This window comes from Syngnathus typhle, linkage group LG16, assembly GCF_033458585.1.
Source record: "Syngnathus typhle isolate RoL2023-S1 ecotype Sweden linkage group LG16, RoL_Styp_1.0, whole genome shotgun sequence".
NCBI lineage: Eukaryota > Metazoa > Chordata > Actinopteri > Syngnathiformes > Syngnathidae > Syngnathus > Syngnathus typhle.
In genome coordinates this window covers 5,125,575-5,147,372 of record NC_083753.1, presented here as the reverse complement: position 1 = coordinate 5,147,372, position 21,798 = coordinate 5,125,575, and the positions used below count along the sequence as shown (strand labels likewise).

General features: G+C 49.7%; 3 protein-coding genes across 4 annotated transcripts; 1 reads left to right on the top strand and 2 right to left on the bottom strand.

Annotated features, from left to right (window-relative positions):
- Positions 1-619: 619 nt before the first annotated feature.
- Positions 620-9,723, bottom strand: LOC133169600 (uncharacterized). The gene is made up of 5 exons (XM_061301942.1): positions 9,546-9,723; positions 4,962-8,529; positions 4,743-4,869; positions 3,418-4,245; positions 620-3,193 (listed from the first exon to the last, which is right to left on the bottom strand). Exons 2-5 carry the CDS (start codon positions 8,302-8,304, stop codon positions 2,662-2,664), a joined length of 4,830 nt encoding a protein of 1,609 aa, XP_061157926.1. The 5' UTR covers positions 8,305-8,529; positions 9,546-9,723; the 3' UTR covers positions 620-2,661.
- Positions 9,724-11,948: 2,225 nt separating this feature from the next.
- Positions 11,949-19,115, top strand: rin3 (Ras and Rab interactor 3). 2 transcript variants are annotated; one of them, XM_061300662.1, is made up of 14 exons: positions 11,949-12,178; positions 13,524-14,049; positions 14,401-14,512; positions 14,589-14,661; positions 14,962-15,053; positions 15,338-16,148; positions 16,328-16,502; positions 16,565-16,736; positions 16,832-16,953; positions 17,042-17,228; positions 17,443-17,574; positions 17,657-17,823; positions 18,118-18,232; positions 18,350-19,115. In XM_061300662.1, the coding sequence occupies exons 1-14, from the start codon at positions 12,147-12,149 to the stop codon at positions 18,610-18,612; spliced, it is 2,979 nt and encodes a 992-aa protein (XP_061156646.1). In that variant the 5' UTR covers positions 11,949-12,146; the 3' UTR covers positions 18,613-19,115. The 2 variants fall into 2 exon arrangements, with proteins under 2 accessions (XP_061156646.1, XP_061156647.1); XM_061300663.1 differs by lacking the exon at positions 11,949-12,178 and adding an exon at positions 12,265-12,419.
- tedc1 (tubulin epsilon and delta complex 1) lies at positions 19,092-21,734 on the bottom strand. The gene is made up of 8 exons (XM_061300671.1): positions 21,498-21,734; positions 21,314-21,395; positions 20,949-21,154; positions 20,563-20,700; positions 20,322-20,390; positions 20,100-20,186; positions 19,857-20,006; positions 19,092-19,659 (listed from the first exon to the last, which is right to left on the bottom strand). Exons 1-8 carry the CDS (start codon positions 21,630-21,632, stop codon positions 19,318-19,320), a joined length of 1,209 nt encoding a protein of 402 aa, XP_061156655.1. The 5' UTR covers positions 21,633-21,734; the 3' UTR covers positions 19,092-19,317.
- Between the last annotated feature and the right edge of the window lie 64 nt (positions 21,735-21,798).

The window sequence follows — 21,798 nt, the reverse complement described above, 5'->3', positions numbered from 1 at the left end:
TCAGCCGTCAAGGATAGCAAATGCTGCTAGCCCATTGAGAACTCATCCCTTTGGAGAGGAGGAATGTACTACCAATTCAACCTTTGACCCCAGCTAGCTCAACTCAGCTCAGCTCTTCTCTTGAAGATGTCGTTTCTATGATCCCATTAGTCCTATAGCAAAAGGCTGTGATCTGGTCCAGTAATCCCCTCGGTGCCTGAAGAACTGGCACACCAATTAACTATTCATCAAGGTGGTCGGTCTCACTCTCTGGCAACTGCTCTAATTAATCAGCTTTAAATAGATGGCCAGACCTACATTACTGACACTGCACCCCATTCCGACATACGTACGTACAACTCATCTCAAACAGATGGTGCCACGGGCTATCATATGCGTGTGAGAGAGAGAGCGAGAGAGAGCGAGAGAGAGCGAGCGAGAGAGAGAGAGAGAAAAATGGACCTTCCTGACCTCATAGTTCATGACGAGAAGTGGCTGGCTGGGGTGGAACATGGATGCCCCCATCGCAGGGAAATGTATGCCTATACAGCAATAAGAGAGCAAGCACAAATGCAACAAGATCAGGAATGGTCAAGAAAATGAGGTACAACGGGAAAAGGCAGTATAGAGCATCTGCATGGATTGTTTTTTCCAACTTTATTGACAATAGAAAGGCAGAATGTTGCACCTGCCTGCAAGGGGGAGGCGGGTTAACGAGAAGAGAAGAGGAGAGGAGAGGAGAGGAGAGGAGAGAAGAGAAGAGAAGAGAAGAGAAGAGAAGAGAAGAGAAGAGAAGAGAAGAGAAGAGAAGAGAAGAGAAGAGAAGAGAAGAGAAGAGAAGAGAAGAGAAGAGAAGAGAAGAGAAGAGAAGAGAAGAGAAGAGAAGAGAAGAGAAGAGAAGAGAAGAGAAGAGAAGAGAAGAGAAGAGAAGAGAAGAGAAGAGAAGAGAAGAGAAGAGAAGAGAAGAGAAGAGAAGGTGCCAGTATCGCTAATGGAACTTTTGTTGCTAATGCACATTGTTAGCAACGGCAGAGAATCTGCTCCAAAACGGGACGCAAAGCGGATCAGCTCCTCAAAGCTGACTTGATGTTCCTAAAGGCCAATCTTATCTACAGACAATTTATGAAGATTTGTTTTTTCCGTTGATCTTTTTTCAATTGATATTTTCTTGTGCCATTTAAAGTGATCCCATATATTGGTTAATTGCGGATCAAGGGACAAGTTAACAAAAAAACAAGGACGGACTGAGGACAAACAGAAGTGTTTTTTTCGTCCCTTGGTGTAATGGTTGTCTGTTTCTGGGCCGCCTAACCTCGCAATTCGTTCGTTTTGGCAAACGACTATGGAGGTTAGGGCTTTCCGTTGCCATTTGAGTGTTAATTGTCAACTCAGGTGGTTGACATTTCAAAATGGATGTTGACATTTCTTCCAAAACCAAAATGATTTCAAAACTAGAAACTATTTTATGAAACAGTAGATACATTCACTGTGTTCTTTAAATGGCACAAACTAAAGCGGATTCATCATATTGTTGAAATTGGAAAAACAATCAAAGGATTTCCAGCAAGATACTAACACATCGCAATTCAAATGTACTTGTAATTATTTGCACCAACAAACGTGGCAAAAAAACAACAGAGAATGATCATTATTGATATCTTCGAGAAAGACTAAACGGTGCCATCTGACTTGGGATGAGTTTGACAGCCACCCCTCTTTGAATAATAGCTCTACTGAAAGGAATGCTATCTAAAAAGGCAGAAAATGAAACGCATCATAAACTACAGTCAAGTACACCAATCACTCATTTTTCACATAGCATGGGTTTGTAAGCATATTGCTCAATGATCAATACATTCACATTTCCAAGTCTAAAATAAATGTCAATAAATGCCTCCAATAAGATGGGCTGCTTCCATCCGTGCATGTTCATCGCATACTTTGTAAATAGACTTGAAGGCTCAAAGTTGAAAATATATTGGTCACACACACACACGCTGTTAAATACTACACTGCAATATTTATCAAATCAACTGTACACTTTTGCTTGACAATTCTTAAAGGTTTGTTGGTTAAATACATCCACGAGTTAGCAAAAAATGAAAATATTTTGAGATTTTTGGCTTCCAGCTCTCACATATGTACCGTAATTTTCGGACTATAAGTCGCACCGGAGCATAAGTCGCACCAGCCATCAAATGCCCAAAAAAGTGAAAAAAAACCCATATATATGTATATAAGTCGCTCCTGAGTATAGGTCGCCCCCCCACCCAAACTATGAAAAAAAACGCGAGTCCGAAAATTACGGTAGTACATTTTCGAAGTGAAAAACCATCATCAACATGTTACACTTTGCTGTTCTCGTAATTGTGTCTGCATTGTACATTCAACAAGATCCTATTGTGTGCAATTAGCCAACTGTGTGTCTTTTAAATGATGCCTTTCTGACAGTCTGAACCTTCCCTGGCTGGCTGGCTGGCCGGCCGGCTGGCTGGCTGGCCGGCCGGCCGCGTCTTTTGATTCAAATTGACGAGCCGACTGTATGCACGTGGTTAGCATCTTTCTGCAGCGAGGACGTACGTACGTAAGAAGGCAATGGCAAAAGCTAGCTGCAAGATTAAAAGCCAGAGCAAAAACAGGCTTTGATTGTTCAAGCCATCGATTGAGAAAGTTCTTCATTGTTCAACCAGAAGAGGAGGAGGAGGAGGAGGACGGGGATGAGGTTAAAGATGATGACGAAGAAGCGGCAGGCCGGTGCCCGCCAAGTTCACTTCCCCTGCCCTCTGATGATGAGGAAAACGATGCCATGTCCTTTTCCTTCTCTTTCCGACTTCCGGTGCACACTGAGCGCTGGGCCGGCTTGAACTGCCAGGTCACCTTTTTGGTGGCACACGAGCGCTCGGCCGAGGCGCCGTCGTCTGACGATCCCACGGGAAGCCTGTTTGCTTTGCCCTTTTGCTCTTGTTCGACCGAGGGCTCTTCTGGCGTCTCAGGTTCTGTCGTTTCTCCAAACGAGTCCCAACGCGGTTCCGCCGCCGGCGGTCTTTTGTGTCGGGCCGCCCCGGCGGATTTAGCGCCGCCGGCAGCTCTTGAGGGCCGACTGGCACCCGAGTCGGACAAGTCCGAGTCCCAGTCGCTGTCGCCGGCCACCGAACCGCAACCCAATACGGACTGGTCGACGGGCTCGGAGCCAGAACTTTCAGAATCCGACTCCCTGGAAAAAGAAGAGACGGGTTGAAATTTGCAATCGTCCGACCCATTTTGTAGACTCTGCTGCCTTTCTGGCAGCTAGCGCAGATTTACACGTGGCCAGCCAATCCACTCAAAATGGAAGGCTTGCATGGGCAAACCAAAACTACCAAATGGAATCGATCCGGAGCTCTTGAGCATTTCCACCCAAATGATCCAGCAAGTGGAGACAAAGAAAACATGCCGTACCTGCCACTGTATGACGTTGATCCTTCGGGGCCTAAGAGGAGGCAAGCTGGAGCAGCCAGGTATACAAAGCTGTCAGTACATAAGAAATCTCCTTCTTCTGCTTTACGGGGTGGGGCCAGGTGAGCCGGCGGCGCCTTGGCACCCGGCTCCGCGTTGGACTGCTCCAAGCGCGTTTTCCTACTGCGCTCAAAGTGTTGCAGGCGCACGCTCTCTGTGTCAAAGTCTCCAGCCGAGTAATCCGTGACCAGGTTGGAGATGTCTCCGCGGGGGCCATCTTTTTCTGACACCGCAAGATAAACAAAGCTATCTGCTTGGGCAAAGGGATCAATGTCACCACTGTCCAGCCCTGAGCTTCGAATGGCCTTGCGATAAGGATCAATGGGATGTTTCAAGGGAGATGGCGGGAGAAGGGGGTCCTCTGCCACGAGCGTAACTTTCCTTCTCGGCCGCATGGCTTCACACTCAATGGCGTCTGATGGGTCCGGTGTGGACTCATAAGTGGAAAAGGCTCTTCCTGTTCCGTAGCCATCTTTCCCTCTCACTTCACGGTCTCCACAGACGTTTTCTCGGGCGTCTTCACGAGAGAGCAGCGAGGGATAGCACCATTGGAGTTCGGCGCTCTCCTCCCTGCCCCATTCCTTTAAAGCGCCATCATCGCCGTCCTTCTCCAGTGATGTATTGCTGCTGCCGAGGTCAGAGCCACTAATTGGCTGGTCGCTGTCAGAGCCAGCCCCTTCCTGACTCGGATTGGATAATGACAGAAAGACGCCGCTGGAGTCCGATTCCAGCGTTAGGTTGGAGTCTGGAGAGCTGTCCTCTTTATTGGGGCTGCAAGAAAGATTGCACCGTTGCTAAGCCATTCAATGTGCTATTCTGTGCCGTGCTGTATGACGGCCTTTGTGCCAGAACCAATATGCTGTTTGCTGTCCAGTGCCTTCCAAGTTGAATGGAGGCATCATTTGGAATGCACTGCCCATTGTCTTACTGGGACATACTACAAAGCGGCTCCCATTGCAAAATGAGGAAATGTAAGGAAAAAGCATGTAACTTGGACATTGTTCTAAACATCAACTGGATCTTTAGCGTGAACATACTGTGCATGGATGTAACCACTGAAGACCTCGCAATGTTACAAAGAATCAAAACAAGACATTCATCAAAAGTGCAATTAGGGCAAAATGTCAATGACTATTGTCAAAAGCTTGTTATTCTTTGTAGGTCAAATGTAGAGAGAAAAACAACAACAAGAAAGTCAGCAGCTTCGTCCGTTGTTAACTATTAAAGGGTTGAATGGATAGAAGCAGACGTTTGACACTGAGACTAACCTTGTGGCCACTGTGGACGTCCCAGCAGGAGATTTGAATGACCACCCGACAGTGTCTTGCTCTGCGTCAGTAGCCGGCATTAGCATGGAACTGAATTCCAGACGGACCTGACACTTGCTTCCCATTCCTAGAATACAGACACATTTAGTTTGCATGCTTGCTTGCTTGCTTGCTTGCTCGCTCGTTTGCGTTATTCTTCAAAAATCAGATTGTGCCTACCCGTCAAGACGGATCCTTTCTCTCGCTGAGGCCTTGGATGGGTTAGGTACATCTCCTTTTGAGAATCCGGCGACGACGCTCGGTATAAATCCTGGCCGTCCGAATGGCTCCGAGACAGATCCAGGTGCTCCAAGTCAGAATCCAGCTCTCTGGCTCGCTTCTCTAATTCCGACAAGCTGAGCTCCGAGGCTGCCGAAGACGGAGGATGGGAGCCTCCGAAGCCGAGCGGGGGCCGAAGGAGAGGCCAGCGTTGAAGGGAACCCGAGAAAGAATCGCTATCGCCTCCTGCGCCATCATCCCATATAGTGTTGACCATCTGGAGCACTGAATCCCAACTCTCCGTGGTCTGGTGCTCCTCCCCAAAGGATCCTCCTTCTTCATTGGTGACATGTGGCGCCGGTGCCGCCGCCGGTGCCGCCGTCGGTGCCGCCGCCGGTGCCGCCGCCGGTGCCGCCGCCGGTGCCGCCACCTCCAACGTTTGCAACTGCCTACCTTCGACACTTTTCTCTTCCATCTTGTCACAGATGATTTCATCATGCCTTTCATCTTTCTTTCCACTCTCTTGAACTTTTTCTTGGGATTTTATTATTTTGATCTGCTCTTGTTCGACTTCTTCCGCCATTTGTTTCGCAACTGCGGTCTTTGCCTTGACTTGTGTTTCTTTCATTCTATTAGCGCTTTGGTCACTTTCCCCAATAGGATCGTTTCCCTCGTTCACATATCTATTCTCTGTCAGATGGCCTTGTTTCTCCCGGGTTATACATCTTCTGGGATCTTCTAGGTCTCTGTAGACCCTCCAGTGCTCCAGGTTCTGCTCTTTCAGGGATGCTCTGCCCACTAAATTGGCTCCTTGAACTTGTTCTTGATGGGGGGGCTCTTTTAGTGAGCAGCGCCCCGGAAAAACGCTCACATCTGTCAAAAGCGGGTTCTCCGAGTGGTGGCCCGGACGGAAATGGAGCTGGTAATGTGGCCGGCGCTTTTCTAAGGCCGAGATGACTGACGGAAGCGGCGGAAGGATGGGAAGATTATGGACGGCTCCACCTTGCCGAACAGTTCTCTTTCTAACCATGATTCGACGAGGCCAGGTGGACTCGATGCCTTCGGCGGGGCCTGTCGATTCCAGATCTGCGAGATCTTTCCTGAGTCGTGGGCTGAGCGCCCCGGGTCTCAACCCTGTGGCCGTACCGGGTCGGGACCTGGAACTGGACTTTGAGGATTTGGACTTGTGGCTCTTGGATCCTTTTCCAACATGGCCGGGTATAATATTTGTGCCCATATCCGCAAGTGTTTGCCCTGGAGCGGCCTTTTGGCTTTTATCCGCAGGCTCTTTGTCGACCTGGGCACGATGCATGTTGCTGTGGCTACTTTCTCGATTGCTGGCGTCATTCTTACTTTTCTTCTCTCTATCCTTAGTCGGTCCCAGCTCAAGCGGCGCCTGCTGTTCACGTGAAGACACGGTCATGACGTCTTTCTCAAAGTTAGTTTCTAATACTGCGGCCGGGTCTGAGCTCAACTGCTCAACATTGCCGGTTTGCTCTTGGGGTGCTTTCTCCACAGGCCTTGGACTTTCTTTCTCAGGTCCCGTTTCAATAGCTGCCTTCATTCGAAAATCATATCCAGTTGCAGTCTGTGCGTTATCCCCACGATGTGACGTGGATGGTCGGGTCTCAGCAATGGGTTCGGGTTGAGCGACACCTCGCCCGAGTTCCGTCGCGCTCCTTTGTCCCTCTCTGTCGATAGCTTTTGCCACATTGTGCTCCACTTGTGCTCCAGATTGCACTTTTCCTTCCAAATCCCTCCCTCCTGCTCTGGTTTTCACCTGTGAGCCCATTCTTTTCTCAGAGCCATTCTTCAGACTAGCTTTGGCTCCATTCTGATACTTGCTCCAGCTTCCGACTCTATTTGGGCCATGGATCCCGGTCATGATGTCCGCCTCAGCCACGCTCCCACCTCCAGAGACTAACCTTAGGCCACAAGTAGGCTTGCTTTCAACAAAGCCTGAGCTCACACTGTCGCCTTTAGAAGCCATATCCGAGCCTACTTTGGAACCGGCTCTATTTCGACCCACTGCACCGGTGCCCATCCTCGGAGCGCCACTCGGTGAAGGCGAAGGCTGGGGAAGTAGAAGAGGGGTCGTGTCCAAGACCTGTTCAGGTTCTAAAAAGACAGAGTCTCTGTCTGAGCGCAGAGGAAGCGGTCGAGCATAGCCAAAGGTCCCAAAAGTGGTTTCCTTCCTCTCCCTTTCTCTTGCTCGCTCTCTCTCCAGTCTCCCTCTTTCCCTCTCCCTTTCCCACTCTCGCTGAGCCCAGCCTCTCTCCATCTCCCTCTCCCGCTCCCTTTCCCACTCCCGTTCTCGCTCGCCACAGCCCCACCCGCCTTGCTCCCTCAGGTCCTGCTCAAGGTCATGTGCAGACAGTTGGACCAACGGGGCTCGGTAGGGCGAACGGCGAAGTTCGTGGGGCGGCGACATCCTCAGGCTCTGGCTTTGCGAATAGTGCCTCGGTTGTATCACGTGAGGAGGCGAACAACGTAGACTTTGAGATTGACTAGGGCGAGCTTTGGCAGGTGAGAAGAAGACTGGCGTATGATAGCCAGATGAGAGCGGTGAGCCAGAGAAGGGGGAGATAAGAGGGGACGCCAGCGAGGAAGACGGCCCCCCTGGGTGAGGATAGTGTGCGGGGTTCAAACATCCCCCTCCTTGGGCCATCATGTCATTTGGAGCCATGTCCAAACATTCCAGGTGTTGCTGAGGTGTGACAACTTTCCAGGAGTGACGACCATCTCTACTTTTGTTACTGTCCGCCTGATGAGGGTGATAGTGATGGTGGTGCCTTTTGGACGATGACGACGACACCGCCGGTGCTGAGAACGTGGACACGGCCGGAGAAACTGAGCGGTTGTTGAAATGTCCGGCGTCGGTGTCCTGAACTCCCAGTTTCAGGGAATCGTAGACGGCTCGTTCGTCGAGGCGGCGAACAAACGAGGGGTTTGGAGTTAGAGCGCAAGGCTGAGGCTCAAACATTTCGGCTTGGGATCTGCTAACCCTTAGGGAGCCGCTGGCAGAGTAGCTGAAGCTCCCTTCGACTCCGGGATCACGTCGGTGGTGCTGCTGCTGCTGCTGCTGGTGGTGGTGCTGGTGGTGCTGGTGGTGGTGGTGGTGGCTGTCAATTTGTTGATTGATGCACATGGTATCGTAGATGGAGCGTTGAGGCACGTAGCCGTCGCCGTATCCCCCTTCCGTCATCACGTCGCCACCTCTCACTTCTCTTTCCAAAACGGCATGTTTCTCCAGGCAACAAGAGCTCTTCCTGAAGCAGCCTGGGCGGCTAAGTGGTTTGCCCATGTTTTGTCGGAAGCTCGACGGTGGGAAGGGTGGACGGGAGACACGGGGGAAGTTTGAAGCGTCAATTGTGAAGTCTTTTCTTCCACGCGATCTGAAGAAAGAAGGTGGAGAGTAGCCAGTTGCGTCTTAATCCGCCAAATTGTTAGAAAGGCAGGCACAGAGCACGGTGGAGCCAGGCAAAGCTTCTCCTCATTCTTGCTCTATTTGTTGACTTGAGTCATCCATCTGTGGAAAATAAACAAAGATGACGCTGCTCACCATGTCAACGTCTTTGCTGGACTCTCGTTGTGGGCGACACGTTCAGATATTGGCAAAGGAAAAAAAAAGAAAAAAGAAAGACCACCATCAATGACATTTAAACGGAGCTACCGTTAAAGCAACTCGGAGTGGCTTCTGCCTCCACGCACATCAGCGAGGTAGCCATATTGAATTGGGCTACTCCAATCGAACTCATTTTCTCTTCCTATTCAACTCAGTGGAGTCACCTCAGTATCGCGAAGCCCAGTACACACGAGTGAGTAACTTACTATGTTTAGGGCCATCATAGATTTCTCGACAAAATGACAGACGTAGTACAAGAAAGATAAAGCGGCATGACAAGGCACTTAGCTTCGTGTAAGAAAGGCATTGAGCAGGTGTTGTGTGCTGTGGAGCGGCAGCACGATTGACAGAGCGGGACGGGACGTGGACCCGGCTGGCCCGCCAACGCCCAAATTCACCAATAATTGACGCCCACTGAAATGCATTGGGGAATGAAAGACAAATTTCAAGCCAGTACATTCCGCAATAGGTGGTGGGGTCCAATCCGAGCTTCGGCCTTCCTGTGTGCCCTGCGATTGGTTGGCTGGCGACCAGTTCTGGGTGTCCCTCGCCTACTGCCTGAAGTCAGCTGGGATAGGCTCCCTCGCAAAGATAAACGAAGCAGGGGCAAACATAAAATATATATATTTATATATAAAGGCACAAATGTATGAATATCCTGCTATATAATTCTATATATATACGTAATAGGCATTGTACACAAATCAATTCACCTCCATCAAATATTTTTCCATTTCCCTGCATCATTGTGTTTCTGTCCCCCCTGCATGTCAGCATCCCTATTTCATCAGGGCTCCTGCCACCTGCTCTATTTCCTCTGGACCACGGAAACCCTTAGCAACGCGGTCAGAATCTTTCCTTCTTCCAGCCCGTTTTGAGAATGCATTGCCCTTTATGCATGCGCAATTGTTTTTCCTTACCAGGATCGCATCTGTGCCGTGCCGTGCCGTGCCGTGCCGTGCCGTGCCTCTTATTGAAGCGTCTCACATCTTGATCGGTGCTTTTCTCTTTCAGTAGCTTGTATTCTTCTGCTCCTCTCCTGCTCTCTCCTGCTCTCTCTCTCTCTACTGTGAATCATGCCTTCTGTCAGAGGAAGGTTTTTTTTTTTTACAAGCACACTCTCTGCCAACCAACACACCAACGCAAAGCCTCCTCCTCCTGTGCCCCTCTCTCTCTCTCTCTCTCTCTCTCTCTCTCTCTCTCTCTCTCTGTCCCTCTTTCCATGCAGCTCCTCAATTCAACATCTCTCGGCCGCTCTCTCTCTTTCTCTCTCTCCCATTTACAGCTCCAGGGTTAGAGGAACTTTTCCTCTCTTTCTCTCTCTCTTGCCTTTTTTAATATTTCGCCCTTCATAATAATATTGCAATTATTAATCTGTGATTTATCGGTTCTACTGTACTATCTTCTGTGTTTTCTTTTCCAATATGCTTTCAGATTTAGATAGCGGGCTACCATTGGGGAAAACACCATGCATATTAGAATGGAAGTAACAGGATGCTATCCATCAATCCATCGATGGATCTATCTACCTATCTATCTACCTATCTATCTACCTATCTATCTACCTATCTATCTACCTATCTATCTACCTATCTACCTACCTATCTACCTATCTATCTACCTATCTATCTACCTATCTATCTACCTATCTATCTACCTATCTATCTACCTATCTATCTACCTATCTATCTACCTATCTATCTATCTATCTATCTATCTATCTATCTATCTATCTATCTATCTATCTATCTATCTATCTATCTATCTATCTATCTATCTATCTATCTATCTATCTATCTATCTATCTATCTATCTATCTATCTATCTATCTATCTATCTATCTATCTATCTATCTATCTATCTATCTAACAGTTTCATGCACTTGTCTCCATCCCTCTTGCATAGCCCCCTCTCTCTCTCTCTCTCTCTCTCTCGCTCTCGGCTTGGCCTCTACCTCCCACTCTTCACCTCAACATTAATGTAACATGCATCACTGTGGAGGCGGCGGTAGTTAGGTAGTTAGTACAGGCAGCGGCAGCGGCAGCAGTAACAAGATCCACATGGCAACGGCTGCATCCGAGCAACATGAGCTTGATTTGAAGGATAAACTATGGCTCCGTGATTTCACCAAGCGCCACTGAGACATTTGTCAGACACTTCATTTTAGCATCCTAAACCAAGTGCTAATGGGAGCAATATAGAGTATGACATTGCATCTTTGGATTACTGATGAACCATGACAAATGCCATCTTTCAACCATGACATTTCTCATGAAAGTGCAATGTGGCAAATCAGGGTGGGTGTCTGTTTTGGCCAAGTTTTGTGGACATAGTAGATCAGTTCCCACCATTGGTCTTGGGGTTCCGGTTGCGGAAATCAAAAATCAAGTCACCTTCAGGAAGTCAACGTTATGGGGACTTCCACTGACTAGTCACTTCAGCCAGCGCTCACCTTATATCCGTAGGATGAACATTTTAGCAGCTCCCACTGAACGCAGATGAACAAAAGTACTTTTCTCATCATAAACTATGCGGGGGGAAAAAGTCATGAATTTCAAACTATTTGGATTCTACTAAATGAGTGCATTTTTCCGGCTGGCTCTTTGCTCCACCCAGTGGCAGTTAGCTGCAGGTGGAAATCACACAGCCAGAATGTGAGCATGCATGAGTCATGTGCTGCTGCTGTTTACACAGGAAGCAGCTGCACAGTCAACATGCTCACTTCACATGCATGTCCAACTAGCAAGTGGAGCTTGCCCCCACTGGCTGAAATCGCAGTACACAAGAGTAGCCAGCCTGCTTGTGTATTTCACTTGCATCACTTTTAGTAATGCTTGCAAAGCTAGTCTCTAATAACCAGGGTTTCTCAGAACCTCTTGGAGATCGTCAGAGCAGCGCAAGCAGTAGTCCAGAAGGACAAGCAATGGGTTATAACCAGTTAAAAAAGGAAGCCGCGTCATTGGAAATGATTAGGGTGCGTCACATTAGTTGAGGCGAGAGAGAAACATGAAGTTTTACATTCCACTGTGTAAGCTTGGAGCCATCTGGAAGCCTTTAAAGGAGGGAGGGAGGGAGGGAGGGAGGGAGGGAGGAGACAAGGTGGAGCCTGAACAACCAATATATATGTATATACAAATACATATATAGATATAGATACATATATCTATATAGATATATACATACTTGTGCGTGAACGTGTGAGAATATGCCTTTGCTTTAGCGCAATGAGAGAAGAAACTAAAGCACCACACACACTAATACTAAATATGCTACATGCCATTCATGAAAAAGAGTGCAGAGGAAAGTTGACCACAGTTGTCAGCCCCTTCCTGTCTTACAGCTCAGGAAGTGGAGGCCAAAGCTGCCGCATCGAGATATTTTCCCCTGATTCAGTCCTGCTTGACTAAACAGGGGGAAGAACCAGGCAGAGAGAAGGCGGGATTTGGGTAAAGCCGAGAGCAAACACAAAAGGAGAAGGAAAGTGACTGAGTACACTCCAACAGTCCATTTGAGAAGTTAGGATGGAAGCCAGCGTTGATTCTCAGGAAACAGGGTGAGTTTGGAACCATTGAGCCTTTTTGGACAAATCTAGTACAAGTGGACAGAGGGAAAGGGAAGGAAGGAAGGAAGGAAGGAAGGACTAGTTGGGGGTGGAAGTCAACAAGTCACAGTTGGAAAAACAGATGTGGCTCGCTCGCTCACTCGCTCACTATCTAATAAATAGGTCAACGCTTACAGATTCGTCTTGTTTCATTTGGATCTGATTTGCCTGACATCGCCCGGGTTAGTACGTCGTAAGTAGTCTGTCGCAACTTTATGCTGAACTTGATTTGCGAGAAAAGATGCAAGCCTGTCTGCCGCATGCCAACAACTTTGATGGTAGCGTACGCTATTGTGAAGAGAAAAAAAACACAACTGCAAGTGGCCTCTTTGGAAATTCAAAGGCTTCACTGTTGGAAATGTGAACATCATTCTGACTGCATGCGTTGAGAAATGATGAGAGCTGCATATCACTAAGCGAGACGTCATAGATGCAGTTTCATTTTTCAAAACAGTTGCCATGTTTTGTTTTCCTGAGAAGTTTCCGACCAACAACGACAGCACACTTAACCTCCATCGATAGCACTTGAAATAGATGTTGTGGATGTTTTGAGTCGCTGTTGTGTCTTAGGCAAACCAATCAGTGTCCTCCTCCCTTATCCAGCCCGTGCCGCACGAGGCCAAAAGAATTCATTTCATTGCCATGACTACCCGGCCGGCCAGCCGGCCGGCTAGGGCGTTGCGCCCAACTTGCATGTTCTCACACAGCTGAGGAGAAAATAGCAGAGACGGCGTGACATTTTCACTGGCTGATTGGCGAAGGTGCCGCTAATGGGCGGCTAGTGCTCACAACGCTCTTGCTAATCCGAATTGCTGCAAAAAGACATTTGCTCTGCTCCGTTAGGTGCCTGTCGGTAATCGTTTGGACTTGTGGTCACAAATAGAATGAATGGTTGGTTGTATTAACAATGATGCTCCCTCCGTCCTTGTTACACTCCATTTATTGTCCCTTGTAGTACATTTAATACCAACGCTGACATGGTTCAAATGGAAGGCTAAGGAGAGCTCCAATAGAGTCGTAGTCATGTGTCATGAGTCATGAGTCATGTGATCAGGTGATCTTTTTGCTACTCATATGAAGAAGAAAGATTGTCGTTGTTAAGATGGCCATTTTGGGACGCAGCGCCTGTGTCTTTCGTCTTCTTGTCATTGGGAGAGGGAACTTGAAGCATTATTTGGGTGTGCATTGCTCCCGCGTTTTTGCTCTACGCCGGGAAAGCAACGTCTCTTTTTGCAAACCAAAATGTGATTGGAAGTTGTCAGCACGGAATGTCTAACCTTGTGTTTGTCCTTGACAGGCAAACTCCCACTCTGGCAGCAGCAGCAGCAGCAGCACACAACACTTGTTCCAAGCCGTGTCGGCCCAGGCCTCCCGCTCCCGCGGTCAAGTCCTCCCAAATCCCTTCCCGACCTCCTCTCCCTCCGCCCACTTTGATGTGTAAAGCCGCCGCCCCGCCCGTCCCATCTCTCCCACCGCCTCTCTCGCCGACCCCACACACCGTGTCTCCTTTGCTTCTCCTGGAGAGTTCCATCAAAGCTGAGCGTGCTCCCTGCTTAGCTCCTCTTCCCTCAGCCCCAGCCCCAGCCCCAGCCCCAGCCCCAGCCCCAGCCCCAGCCCCAGCCCCAGCCCCAGCCCCAGCCCCAGCCCCAGCCCAGGCAGCGTCAGCCTCCTTCCCCTCGGCCCTGCCTTCTCCCCCTGACATCTTACCAGTCTCGCCAACGCTGAGCCTTATAGATCTCTTGGTGGGGAGCACATCTGTGTGGCTTACCAAAGGACTTAGCCAAGAGCAAATCAGCAGGATTCTGCAAGAGGAGGCTGCAGGGGTGAGGAGAGACTCTCACACACATTTTGAAGATGGGCAGAAATGGGGCTTGCCTGACATTTAAGGAAGGCGGGAAGGAGGGAGGGGGGTGCGGCAACAGAAAAGGCTTTGCTTAGTCCACTTGTGGTCTGGCAGGTGCTGGTATGGGTGGAGGTGGAGCGAGGTCACATTTGGAAACAAACACAAGAAGCTTCAAGCCAACTCCAAAATGTACTGAACATAGCAAGTGTCCAAAGGAGACAAATAAGCCAAGGCTAAATTTGACTCGGTCGGAATCCAAATCAACTTTCTCCAACTGGCTTTTCCATCCACCCATTGCATTGTTTAACATCTATCTGTGGGGTACTTGCAGGTCTTTGTGGTTCAGAGCTCAGAGGAGCAATGTATGACGCTGTCGGTGCGCGAGCCCGATGAGCAGGAAGTCGTGGCCATCCGCGACCTGGAGGTCAAACAGCACAAGACGTGTAGGTGCTCCTTAATACGGCTCGGGCCTCGAGAACGTAGCGCTGACACAAGCGCACTGTGATTGCTCTTCCGCAGTTCTTCACTTAGACGGTTCGGCTCTGCTCTTTGATGACATCTACAAACTCGTCTCCTTCTACTGTGTCAGCAGGTGCACGCACACACACACACACACACACACATATTGAGACTCAACGATCGTGCGCTGCTATAGACACAGTTGAGTTGAATTGGTGAAGAAAGGTGGTATTGGGCACACTTTCACCTATCAATCAGCCATAGTAGCATCTCCTTGTTTGCAAAATGGCTGCCACACGCTGGCAATTCAGGTAAGAGCTTCTACTGCTGTATTGGAAGGACAAGAAGGGAAGAGGCGGCATTTGTGGAAAAGGCAAGACGCGCGGCAACGCACTGGTTACTTGACTTGACATAAGATGTTGACTCCAAACAGGGACATCCTGGCTGCGCCGCTCAAACTCCCCCAAGGCATTTCAATGGCAACGGAGAAAGAGGAGCTGGAGATCATCTCTGCTATGGGTGCAGGTATGCAGGTTCCATTGTGTTGTATACACTTGGGGGAGAGAGAGAGAGAGAGAGGCTTGGGATTGAATCACGTCAACAGAGAGGTCTTGGATTGGAACAGATCAGCTAACACTTTCTTCTTCCCCGTCTGACTAAGAGAACGGTAGCTTAAGAAGACAAAGCATTTCTAAATCCGACCATCGGCAATATCACCTTTGCATCTTCTATTTGGGGGCTGATGCAGTATTGCAACGATACAAACATCCTAGCTCTGTATGACACTTTTGTCATTCTATGGATTGCAGACTTTTGGACATCAGCTATGAACCAGAGGACAACAAAGCAGAATCTTCTGGATCCCAACACGGTTCATTTGTATATCAACCCCATCACTCCGGCAGAGACACCAAGCGAGCAGCCAAAAGAAATACTCATCAACACCCCGAAAAGCATCGTCTCCTACTTGCTCAATGAAGAATCCAATCAGAAGGAAAAGACAGAGGTCAAGAGTCAGGTTCAGAGCACCTCAAAGCAGGACGCCAAATTCAAGCGGCCTCCTCCCAGGCCCCCCAGTCTGGGACCACCGGGATCGGGCTCCGGGATGGGCCTGCTCTTCTCCACGGAAAAAAGCTTGTTTGCAGCTGAAAGGCTGGGGGCGGGGGACAAAGAAGACAGGAAGACAGCGCTGCTGACATCACCTCCTCCATCGAGACCTCCCGTCCCCTCCCTGCGTCCTGCTCCTCTGCGCCGCGCTTCCTCTGGCGACAAGGGCCCAAAAGCGCGGCCAGAGGAAGAGAAAACGTGCGCCCTGGCCCAGGGCGGAGAACTGTCATGCACGCCAGGTGGAGAAAGCCAGGACAAAGAAGAGGACAAACGGGACGTTTTAGCCAAGAGATCCGCTCGACCCGTACCTCAGCCAAGGAAGAAAGCGCCCTCGCCTGACAATAGTGCCGCAAAAGTAGGCCCGGCGCAGAGGCCGGACGTGTCACTCTACTCTCCTCAAGGGGGCGCCGTGCTCGGAGCAGATGGTGATTCCTGCTCCAACAGCAGCACTGAAGAAGAAGAAGCAGGAGGAGGAGGAGGGGAGGCAAACCAGGAGCAAGATCCAAACCACAAGTAGGTCAAGTCCAAAACAGCACGTGTACCAGTTGTGAACTTTTGAAAACGACCTGCAAAGTGAGAAATGATTTGCCTTTTCTATCTGCACATGGATTGTTCCCTTGTTGACATGACAGACACATTGGAAATGAGTGCATGGACTAACTTTGGCGTACCCCCTTTTTTTTTTTTTTTAGTAAGCTGTCCGAACACGGTGGCAGCAAAATGACGCGGACGCCAACCACCGTCATGTTGGGCAAAGCTCGTTCCCGCCTGTCTACTGTTATTACCGGCCTCATCAGCCACGACCGTCGCCTCTCGCAACGCATCGTGGAGCTGGCTCGAGACCCGCTCGGCTATTTTGGCAACCTGGTAAATGCTGTCGCTTCAAACGGAATGACATTGGGCAAACTTAAACGAGTTGCCATTTGAAGGTGAAAGACCACCGAGCGTTCACCCTCGAGACCATGTCCAAGCACTCCACCTCCACCGAGCTCTTGCAAGAGATCAGGCAGATGATGACTCAGTTGAAGAGTTACCTGCTGCAAAGTACCGAACTGCAGGCCATGATGGAGCCGCAGCACCAGTATTCGCAAGACAAACTGGGTACGCCGTATGTATGTAGTCGTGGCGGCTTTTTTCGCTTTGTTTTGTTTTGTCCATCCGCCATATGAAGAAAAGGCTGATTTGTGACCCCGCAGAGAGCATCGTGGAAGTGGCTCTATGTAAGAGCGTACTGAAGCCACTGAGGGAGCCCGTTTACGGCAGTCTGAAGAAGCTGCACACCGACAATGGCAGTCTTAAGCAGCTGGCACACAACCAGGCACGGCAACATACGAGTAACATACACGCGTAACTGACACGCTCTGCCGCCGCCGCTAAGGTCGTCCGTGCAATTGTGCGTCCATCAGTCTGCAGTTCTGGGCAGTACCACCACAGCTTTGGGAGTCACCACTGCCGTCCCAGAGGCCCCGGCGATGGAGAAGATTAGCGTTAAACTCAGTAATCTGCATCTTGAATACTCTCCTCCAAAGAAGATTGAGTTACTGCTGAAGGCCTGTAAAATCATCTATGACTCCATGTCTGTCAGCTCTCCAGGTAAGGCACGCTTCAAAATGGACTGACACATTCTTATCAGTATACATGGAATTGTCTGACGGAATCCAAAGGATGGTCTTCTTTTCTTTCTTGAGCCTATGATTCCATGCCTTCCTTATTTTGCTGTAGTATTCTTTGACTATCAAGGTATCCATCCTATTGCACTAGCAGGAAGCGCACGTCATGAAATAAAAGGAAGGTGCTGATTTGACAGGGCGGGCCCACGGAGCTGATGACTTCCTGCCTGTAATGATCTACGTCCTGGCTAGATGTAATCTGTCCGATTTAGTGCTGGACGTGGAATACATGATGGAGTTGATGGACCCCACACTAACAATAGGAGAAGGTGCAGCATCTGTTGTCTTTCACAAACTATTGGCTTCCTACCTCCCTCCCTCCCTTGATCATTTCTACGTCTTTCTTCCTAGGCTCCTATTATTTGACCACCACGTACGGCGCTCTGGAGCACATTAAGACTTTTGACCAGCACAAGTCAGCACCGTGTCAGTTGAGTCGGGAGATTCAGGACTCCATCCAGCGCTGGGAGAGACGACGCACACTCAACCAGGAATGTTTGGAGCAAAGATGTGTTCAGGTAGACCTGCTTGCTCTTTGATTCCCAAGCACCAGTTTAGGCCACTTTATACCCTGCCAGCCTGCCCCTCTCTTTCTCCCAACTGCGACATGTGAGAGCGAATAGTAGGTGACGTCGGTCGCTCCGCCCTTCTGTTGGTTTAGGCCCGAGACTCGTTGGTTTGCAGACTCAAACTTCTCTGTCGTCATAACAAGCGCTCGAGTCAAACGCCCGGTTATTCAAACAGGCCGTGTCTTGCCGAACGGACAGAGCAGCTTGAAAAGACTCATTCCAAATGTTGTCTACTTTGTGCAGGAATTCTTGACAGTGTGCTGTCCTGACATTGGAAGTAACCCCAAAACCTTTGGCATCCTTCCCACCAGCACAATCCAAGAGCTGACTGAACAATGTGCCGCACGTTTCGATCGAGGTAGATACACAGCTGTAATGAAACCTAGTATATCCGTCGAGCAGCGTCTTCGTGCGGGCGCCCGCGTTTGACTACGCTCCAGTGTAATGGTGTGACGGCTGGGCTATATCCTTCCAGATTCCCACATCCTCAGCATCTACGCGGACGGGCTTCGGCGGCCCCTGGCACCTACCGACTTGGCACTGAGTGTGAAGAACAAATGTCAACCAGGAGCATATTGCTTCCTCTATCACCCCGTGGACTATCGCTCACCAGTTCAGCAGGCCTGGGTCGGGCGCACCTGCCCCGCCGTCCCGCCTCCGAGACCACCGCAAAGCGCGCTTCCCAACATTTCCCAGACTGGAAATTCACAAGAAGAGGCTTGTCTGATTAGCTGGTGATCGCTTCAATAGCGCCGCAGCGGCAGCTACCGTTGGTGGACCGAAGATTCGGTTCCACCTGCTGCCTGGAAGAAATGCATCTGTCATAATCCGTTCCCGCCGCTCTTTTAGGAATAACAGAAGCTACGGATGAGTCTTCATTTTCAATTCGCTACGGTTTGGCGATTGCAGACAAAAGGCCGTGCGGAAATTTGGCGCCGCTGTACCCTGCGTGGCTCATTATTCAAGTCCATGCCCAAGCAAGCGTTCCAAACGACAAAACTTCCTGAAAAGCAAATGATTTGGTCAAAGATGGACGTTTGTCTTGAGTCAGCCAATGCTCAAAGATAGGTAGGAGTATGTGACAAATGATCTAGAGATGGGGTCTGGAACTCCTTTTTGTAAAAGGCTGCAATGCAAGCCTATTGCTTTTGTCCACGTCGTTGAGGTTTCATCCGGCTGACACTGCTTTTGGGGATCATCTCCAAAAGACAATAAACAATTGAAAAAAGGAGAACAATTCACTTTTTGGACATTTCAATGTCAGATGACATTCTCAACAATAATAAGAGACTTGATCAAGTACAGATTTGCAGTCCATCTATCATCTATCCATCACCGCATTGGGGCTTAGGGTTTCTGGGGTTAGGGGGCTTGCTTCTCGTCTCCACTGCCATCTGCGCCCAAGCCAGGTAAATGTCATTTGGAAGTTGGTTGAAAAAACGTTTAAGGCGGGATCAACACCAGTTGGTCCAATGTGCCAATCATGTCCTGGAGCTGCATCCTTTTGGCCAATCTCTGCGCGTTCCTCCGCTCCAGCAGCTTGCTCTCCGTTTGAGTAAGCAGTCCTATGACCTGACTCACTCGAAGCTCGTCCGCTTGCTCAAGCGGACCGTGAAACGCCGTACCTCCTTTGCCAGCCTGGAATCTGCTTCGGTACGCTCGGGAGACGCAAAACGCTGGCGGCAAAGACTCAAGGGAAGGCGCAGTGTGAGCCAAAGTGTCCGTGCTACTCTGAAGTCTGCCACTTGGGTCCTTAACGTCCCCTGTCTCCGTCCTCTGTACTTTCTGTTGGGCGGGATAAAGTACAGCAAAGTCGAACAAAGTGCTACATTGAAAAATGGGAATTTGTCTTGTCATTTGATCATTGTAATTGGCTTTTGTCTATTCCATTTGGATCAATTGTGTCCATTTCAAAATAAGGTGGCAGTGGTTAATGTGGCGTGTTACGGATATGGTATGACAACGCGCGTGTCATCGACCACCTGCACTGTTTTCAGTTTCAGCAGCACGTGGTCCAGTTTTTCCACAGCCCGTTGTTGTCCAGGGTGGGACGCAGCCGCTGCTGCCCTCGTGCGCGAAGCCATCTCAGTGGCGCTGCCAGCGTCTTGCTCGTGGTAATCCATGACGCTGTCCTACATGTACACACACGCACGCACACACACACACGCGCGCTTTGTGTCTTTGCGCTATTCCCATCAGGGCTGGCTCCAGTCAATCCAACTCACCATCCAGGTCCAGAAAACATTCTCCACCTGCTTCCACTTTAGGTACAACTCAAGGAGGTCACAAAGTTCCTGCACACCAGTGCACGTCTAGAAAGACAAACAATGACATAGCCTATGTACGATGGGGTTGACGACAAGCTCTGTTTAGGAGTAGCTAACACGTTAACATGATGTTGCACTCCAAGTTGTAATTGACGCACGCAAACACACACACACACACACCTCACGCAGCACAGCGCAGCTCTGACCCGCCGGGGAAGATGACCGAGAAGGTTGGCTAGCAGACAAAACCTGAAATATACGAAAACATGAGATCATCTATCGGTTGTATCGAGGCTGCGCATTTGAATTGACGTTACAATGATTGCGGCGTCTCAAGTAAATGACTTCCTGCTCACATGAGCAGCAATCGTGCGCGGCACTGCGGGTCATTATTTAAACCGGTAGACGACAACTTCCTCACGGCATGTAACAAGGAGGCTCGCTCATCCTGCACGGACATCAGCATGCGCCCCTGGTGTCTCAGGCTACCAGTGAGCCAGCCAAGTCTTCTCACCGAGTTGTACTCGACCAGGGGCTCCCGAGGGAGCTCGAGTTTCAGCTAGAAACGCAACAAACAAGAGCTCATATTAACGCCATGTAACCAAGTGAATGCATGGGCCATTCAAATTGGAATTGGATAGCCTGAAAGGTGGCAAGGTTCAAGGGGGCCGAATCCTTTTGCAGGCCGGCCGCTGCCTACTTGCTCCTCAGGAGTGGTTCAAACTCATGGTGGATTTCATGGAGTAAAGCTTAATGCGTTTGTCAAGTACGAAACGGCATGTGCAAACGATGGACGGCTGCCTGTACAAGTATGGGAGGGACAAGTGTCTTGTCCAGCTGTTGCACCCGCTGGCTCAAACGCTTCTCCAGCATTCCGGCGGCAAGCAGCCAGCCGAGCGCCACGAGAAGTTCCCGGCCGGAGACTCCTCGCACCTCCCTTCCGTACATCCAGCCGGCGTAGTAACCACTCCTCCACAGCCCTGTGCTCACCAGCATCTTGCACTCAGGGGTGACTACATAGTACAGACAGACAGACAGACAGACAGACATCACGGAGGAAGGAAAGCCTTCATCAGCGACATTCTGATTGCGGGAGAAGGTGAGTCCTGTCTGTTTCTTCCACTTGATTGTGAGACTTGATGCCCAACACTAAGGGAAATCCTGCAACTCACCATTTTGCAACTGTGTGCAGCCAGCCATGGACAGAGTACTTGTCTGCAGGATATTGGCTAGTAGCTGCCAGATTTGATCCTCCTGGAAAACAAAGAGACCCAAATGCATGTACTATGTGATGCTAAGGAATAACAAGTGTTCTTCTTCGGTGTGGTGTGGTGCGGTGTCTGTCCAGTTACATACCACATTGACTTGGCCGAACTTTGCCCGTCTAAAAGTCTCCGGCGAAGGGACATATTGGAGTCCCGTGGCCGTCAATAAACGACACAAAATTCCAATCACCCCCTTTACCTCCACACTCGCTTTATGACGCCGCATTGCAACACAGAGCAAATCATTTGATACATTCCACCGATGCTTAGCGCATTGCTGTGCAAAAGACCATGTCGAGCGGTCGTGTCGACGCCGGTGTGTTGTCACTTCCTCCTCTTTTCAAATGTCGGGCGTTGTAAAGAGCTTTACTGCCACCTGGCGGACGCGAGTA

Coding starts and splice junctions, on each gene's coding strand:
- LOC133169600 (XM_061301942.1), bottom strand. CDS start 8,304: ATGGGCAAACCACTTAGCCGCCCAGGCTGCTTCAGGAAGAGCTCTTGT. Junction 4,870..4,961: donor GAAAGGATCCGTCTTGACGG/GTAGGCACAATC, acceptor TCTGTATTCTAG/GAATGGGAAGCAAGTGTCAG. Junction 3,194..3,417: donor TCAACGTCATACAGTGGCAG/GTACGGCATGTT, acceptor TTCTTTTTCCAG/GGAGTCGGATTCTGAAAGTT.
- rin3 (XM_061300662.1), top strand. CDS start 12,147: ATGGAAGCCAGCGTTGATTCTCAGGAAACAGG. Junction 14,662..14,961: donor TCCTTCTACTGTGTCAGCAG/GTGCACGCACAC, acceptor GACTCCAAACAG/GGACATCCTGGCTGCGCCGC. Junction 15,054..15,337: donor CATCTCTGCTATGGGTGCAG/GTATGCAGGTTC, acceptor TATGGATTGCAG/ACTTTTGGACATCAGCTATG.
- tedc1 (XM_061300671.1), bottom strand. CDS start 21,632: ATGCGGCGTCATAAAGCGAGTGTGGAGGTAAAGGGGGTGATTGGAATT. Junction 21,396..21,497: donor AGTTCGGCCAAGTCAATGTG/GTATGTAACTGG, acceptor TTTGTTTTCCAG/GAGGATCAAATCTGGCAGCT. Junction 21,155..21,313: donor CTGCACACAGTTGCAAAATG/GTGAGTTGCAGG, acceptor TGTACTATGTAG/TCACCCCTGAGTGCAAGATG.